Source organism: Bos grunniens, chromosome 15 (genome assembly GCF_055505025.1).
Source record: "Bos grunniens cultivar Pamir isolate PY7600 chromosome 15, Bosgru_T2T1.0, whole genome shotgun sequence".
NCBI lineage: Eukaryota > Metazoa > Chordata > Mammalia > Artiodactyla > Bovidae > Bos > Bos grunniens.
In genome coordinates, this window is record NC_141179.1 from 81164372 (window position 1) to 81170481 (window position 6110).

General features: G+C 41.5%; 2 protein-coding genes across 2 annotated transcripts; both read left to right on the plus strand.

Moving 5' to 3' along the window:
• Nucleotides 1–201: 201 nt before the first annotated feature.
• LOC147358752 (endogenous retrovirus group K member 7 Gag polyprotein-like) lies at nt 202–3837 on the plus strand. The gene has a single exon (XM_086338716.1). The coding sequence runs from the start codon at nt 788–790 to the stop codon at nt 1883–1885; it is 1098 nt and encodes a 365-aa protein (XP_086194842.1). The 5' UTR covers nt 202–787; the 3' UTR covers nt 1886–3837.
• LOC147358753 (endogenous retrovirus group K member 9 Gag polyprotein-like) lies at nt 1913–2731 on the plus strand. Its single transcript, XM_086338220.1, has one exon. The coding sequence runs from the start codon at nt 1913–1915 to the stop codon at nt 2729–2731; it is 819 nt and encodes a 272-aa protein (XP_086194346.1).
• Nucleotides 3838–6110: the final 2273 nt, after the last annotated feature.

Sequence of the window (6110 nt, forward strand, 5' to 3'; positions counted from 1 at the left end):
GACTGTTAACTGAAATATTTTAATGGTGCAAAGTGTAATTGGAAGAAACGATGTTATTATCCAGGGCTGAGTTTTTTTTTAATATATCCGGTTTTTAGGGGAAAGAATGGAAGAAGGGGTCAAGAGTCATTGTTTTCTCCAAGTTAAAAAAAAAATGCTCAAAGTGGTAATATAAGACTGCGGGGAGCTGTCCGTGAGAACGGGGTCTTTTGTCCGAAGGACACAGCTCTGGGAGCTGCCTCAGTCTTTGAGGGTTTGCTTGCAAACATAGCTCTCTGTCCCGCCACCCCAGAGATTAGGCGCTTATTTACTGCAGGCACCTGGAGTTTTGTGCAAACTTTTCATGCACAGAGAAATGTTATCTGGTGTAAGAAATAATAACAGGGAGCCATTCCCATGCTCTCAAGATTTTTTGTGACTGTTTGTAAGATGTATAGGCTAACCAAGAAAAAATGTCAACTGTTTTGTTTTTCTCACGCTTTTTTGTATAAATATGAGATGTTGAATAAAGTTGGTGTCAGACTGCGTCCCTTCGTGGTGACGTGTCTGAACCTCTCGACCCCATCTTTGTAGTCTCTTGCTTTAGTTTCTTTCTTAGCCCCGCCGTGCACGTTCTCGGGACCTGATCGACTTTGCTGGCTGGCTCCGGCAGGTGGCGCCCAAACAGGGACTCGAGAATCGGAGTGCGACGACGGCCGCTGCCCGCCAAGATTGAGGTAAGTAAAGAGGAATTCCTAAGTAATTAAAAGTAAAGGGCAGGGAGGGTGATTGTCGAGAGTAATAAATCATGGGACAAGGCAATAGCCGCCAGTTATTTGTACATATGTTGAAACCTATGTTAAAAGGTAGGGGAATTCATGTAAATAAGTTACAGCTAGAGAAGTTTTTACTTTTTATAGAGGAGGTTTGTCCCTGGTTTCCAGAGGAAGGAACAGTTAGTCTAGAAACTTGGAGAAAAGTAGGAAAACAATTGCAGACATATTATTCCTTACATGGTCCCAATCATGTTCCTGTGGATGCTTTTTCTTTGTGGACTCTCATAAGAGACTGCCTGGATCCTGAACATGAGGGACATAAAATTCAAACGGCTCTCAGGGATTCCACAGGACCCGAAGTTACAGAGCCTTCTGCCCCTCCACCTGAGCCGCTTTATGCTGTGCCTGAGGGAACAGCTTATAAGGCTGGAGGGAGTGATGATGTGTTAAGCTCTGATGAACAGAAAGAGTTAAATGAACAAGCGGCTCAGTACCATAGAGAAGATATGCCTTGGGAGATGATGGTTAACATGGAATCCCCCCCGGGACAAGGGGAATTAAAGCATTCAGGGCTTTCTGAAGAACAGCTGGAAAATTTAATTCAGAAGATTGTTATAGCAGTAAAAAAGGATGCACAGGGAGACTCCCACTCCAGCCAGCCTGCGCCTCCAGCATATCCTCCCTCGGTTCTTGCTGTACTCGATCCACCTCCGCCTTTCGTAGAACCGCGAGAGCTTATATCTATCCCTGCTTCTTTGCCCGGTGCAAACATAAAAATTAAAAGTGAGATATTATTATCTCCTCTTCAACAAGCAATTAAGCGAGCTAATGAAGAAGGAAAACATATTCCCGGGTTTTCAGGAATCTATCCAGTGTTTGAAAATGCTCAACAACAGAGGTATTATGAGCCGCTGCCCTTTAAGCAACTGAAAGAGTTAAAAATGGCTTGTGCACAATATGGCCCGACTGCGCCGTTTACTCAGGCTATTATAGAGGCTTTAGAAAATCAAAATCTGCCACCTAATGATTGGAAACAGGTTGCTCGAGCTTGTTTATCTGGAGGAGATTATTTACTATGGAAATCTGAGTTTGCTGAGCAATGTGGGATCACAGCCGATATCAATCGGTGACAGGGACTGAACACCACTTATGAAATGATGGTGGGAGAGAAAAAATATCGAGACACTAATAGTCAACTTAATTATTTACCTGGAGCCTACCCTCAGATTAGTGCTGCGGCTCTACAAGCATGGAAAAAGCTTCCAAATTCTGATAAAAAGACTGAAGATTTATCTAAAATTCGCCAGGGGCCAGATGAGCCATATCAGGATTTTGTTGCCCGCCTGCTTGAGACAATTGGTAAAATGATAGGGGATGAGCAGGCGGAGATGGTGTTGACTAAACAGCTTGCTTATGAAAATGCCAATTCAGCTTGTCAAGCTGCCCTGAGACCTAACAGGAAAAAGGGAGGCTTATCTGACTATATACGGATTTGTGCTGATATCGGCCCTTCATACGTTCAAGACATAACTTTGGCCGTGGCATTACAAGAAAAGACAGTTAAAAAAGTACTGTATCAACAACAAAAGCGGGATAAAACTAGTAGTCGGCTTCGAATCCCTGGCTCTGGCTGCTTTTCTTGTGGCCAGATGGGTCATCAGGCCGCCCACTGCCCGCAAAAGCAGGCCCGGAGACCTGCTCAAACCCCTAACCTTTGTTCTAGGTGTAAAAAAGGCAGACACTGGGCAAGGGATTGCCGTTCTAAAACTGACTTACAGGGAAAGCCACTTCCTCCGGTCTCGGGAAACTGGGTGAGGGGCCAGCCCCAGGCCCCGAAACAATGTTATGGGGCGATGCAAAATCTGACCAAATTGGAGACGCTTCAAGGCCAAAACGCAAAACTGTTACCGAGTTGTTCAGAGCAACTGCAGAGAGTGCAGGATTGGACCTCAGTTCCTCCACCTACACAGTATTAACTCCAGAAATGGGCATGCAGGCTTTGCCAACTGGAATTTTTGGCCCTCTTCCGAAGAACACTGTGGGCCTCCTATTGGAGAGAAGCAGTACTACGATGAAAGGTTTATTAGTAGCCCCTGGAGTCATAGACTCTGATTATACGGGTGAAATAAAAATTATGGCCCATTCACCACAGGGCATAACAGTAATACAATCTGGTCAACGTGTTGCTCAATTAATTCTACTTCCTATAATTCCAGTTGGAAAAGCCATTAGGCAAAAACGAAGATCCCGAGGTTTCGGGTCTTCAGACGCTTATTAGATTCAGGCCATTAATAAGCAACGCCCTGAGCTTCTACTGTATATTCAAAAAAAGCCTTTTAAAGGTATTTTGGATACTGGTGCAGATGTTTCTGTTATATCTGAAAAACATTGGCCTGATGAATGGCCTAAGCAGGTTGTAATTTCTACTTTGCAAGGCATTGGGCAATCACATGACCCAGAACAGAGTTCAACCTTTTTAAAATGGAGGGACGAAAAAAGACATGAAGGACATTTTAAACCTTATGTTTTGCCAGGACTGCCGGTTAATCTATGGGGGAGAGATGTTATGATGAATATGGGGGTATATCTTTATAGTCCAGATAAAAAGATTAGTAATCAATTGTTAGACCAAGGCCTTTTGCCCCATCAGGGGTTGGGGATAAATTCACAAGGGCCTTTACAACCCCTGATCCCTGCAGTTAAAAATGATAAAAAAGGTATAAGATGTTTTTAGGAGGGGTCATTGATCGTCCTGCAATCCATGCTGATCCGATAAAATGGAAGTCTGATGATCCAGTATGGGTTGATCAGTGGCCCCTATCAATAGAAAAAATCATGGCCGCCAATCAGCTTGTGCAGGAACAGCTTGCTCTCAGCCATATTACCCCCTCAAATTCACCTTGGAATTCACCTATTTTTGTCATTAAAAAGAAAACAGGTAAATGGAGGCTATTACAAGATTTACGAAAGGTTAATGAAACAATGGAATTGATGGGCCCCCTTCAGCCGGGGTTGCCTACCCCCATGGCCATTCCAAAAGATACTTACAAAATTATTATTGACTTAAAAGACTGCTGTTATACTATTCCCCTTGCCACTAATGACTGTCAAAGATTTGCTTTTAGTGTCCCTTCTACAAATTATAAAGAACCTATGAAAAGATATCAGTGGCAAGTTTTACCTCAGGGAATGGCTAATAGTCCTACTCTCTGTCAAAAATTTGTTGCTCAAGCTTTAAAAACCACTAGGTCCTTGTACTCCCAAGTATATATTATTCATTATATGGATGATATTCTTTTGGCATATGAAGATGAGGAGTTGCTATTAAGAACATTCGCTTATATGCAAACTGCATTACAAGATTATGGTTTGATTATTGCAACAGAAAAGGTGCAACGCTTCCCCCCCTATTCTTATTTAGAGTTTTTTCTGAAAAAAAAAAAATGGTTTCGAGCTCAAAAGATAAAAATTCGTAAAGATAATTTGGTTACCTTGAATGATTTCCAAAAACTGTTAGGAGATATTAATTGGATAAGAACTTACTTGAAGCTAACTACAGGGGAAATGAAGCCTCTTTTTGATATTCTGAAGGGTGATCCTGATCCAACTTCTCCCCGAACTCTGACTCTGGAGAGAAGGCAAGCCTTAGATAAAGTTGAACAGGCCCTGTCTAAACAACAAGTTACTTATTGTGACTATACTCAAGAATGGGGTTTATATATTCTTCCTACTAAACATGCTCCTACAGCAGTCTTATTCCAAAGATTGCCTTTAAGATGGCTTCACTTGCCTGCCTCTCCCTCTCGGGTATTAACCCCCTATTATGATTTGGTTACTACCCTAATAGCTCTTGGGCGGTCAGAATCCACTGTATATCTAAGAAGAGACCCACATTTTATATGTGTTCCATTTTCTAAAATTCAGCAAGACTGGCTGTTTCAGTTTAGCGACAATTGGGTTATTGCCTTAGCTGGTTTTAGTGGACGGCTTGATAATCATTATCCCTCAGATAAAATTTTGCAATTTGCTCATTATCACCAATTTCTCTTCCCAAAAATCATTGTTTCTCAGCCCCTTGCCGACGCCCTAACTGTATTTACTGATGGCTCTTCTAATAGATTAGCTAGTTTGATTATACAAGACAATACTACCACCTGGCATACTAATTATAAGTCTGCTCAAAAAGTAGAACTATTTGCTGTTTTTCAGGCTTTATTACAAATTTCTGCTCCATTTAATTTATATTCTGACAGTCAATATATCATAAGAGCCTTAAACACTATTGAGACTGTTCCATTTATTGGTACCCTGAATTCTACTATCCAAACTCTTTTTCATGATATACAACATTTAATTTGCTCCAGAGTTAATAAATGCTATTTTGGTCATATTCGTGCTCACTCTGGACTTCCTAGACCTTTAGCACGAGGCAATGTTTTGGCTGATGAAGCTACACGTATGATATTTCCTTCACTGGAACAAATGGCAAAAACTTCCCACAGCTTACACCATCAAAACAGCAATAGCTTAAGACTTCAATTTGGCATTACTCGAGAAGCTGCCAGACAGATTGTTAAGCAATGTCAAACATGTCCTCAGTTTTTTAGCATCCCCCACTATGGAGTTAATCCTCGAAGATTGTTGCCAAACGATATATGGCAAATGGATGTTACCCATATTCCTGAATTTGGTAAACAAAAATTTGTTCATGTTACTATTGACACCTTCTCCGGCTTTTTACATGCCTCTCTACAATCCGGAGAAGCTAGCAAACATTGTATAGCTCATTGCATTAAATGTTTTGCTGTTATGGGAACCCCTAAAACCATAAAAACAGACAATGGTCCAGGATACACTGGAAAAAATTTTCAATTATTTTGTACACAATTGTCTATCTCACATAAAACAGGTATCCCTTATAATCCTCAAGGTCAAGGAAGTATTGAACGGACACATCAAACTCTCAAACATCAATTACAAAAACTAAAGAAGGGGGAATTGTATCCCAATACCCCCTCCAACTCTCTAAACCATGCTTTATTTGTTCTAAATTTTTTACAATTGGATATAAGTGGCTGTTCAGCAGCACAGCGATTTTGGAACTTTGATGCACAAACAATAAGACCTAAAGTCTTTTGGAAAGACCCACTTGTGGGAAAATGGTATGGACCAGATCCAGTACTAATCTGGGGACAAGGGCATGTTTGTGTTTTCCCACAGGATGCCGAAGCGCCGCGCTGGCTGCCAGAAAGGTTGGTACGCACGGCGGAGACAGTCTCTAGCAAATCAGATGAGGAGATTGACAATTCAAGAGCATGATGAATTACCATCTCGGCAACAACTTCAGGCATTGAT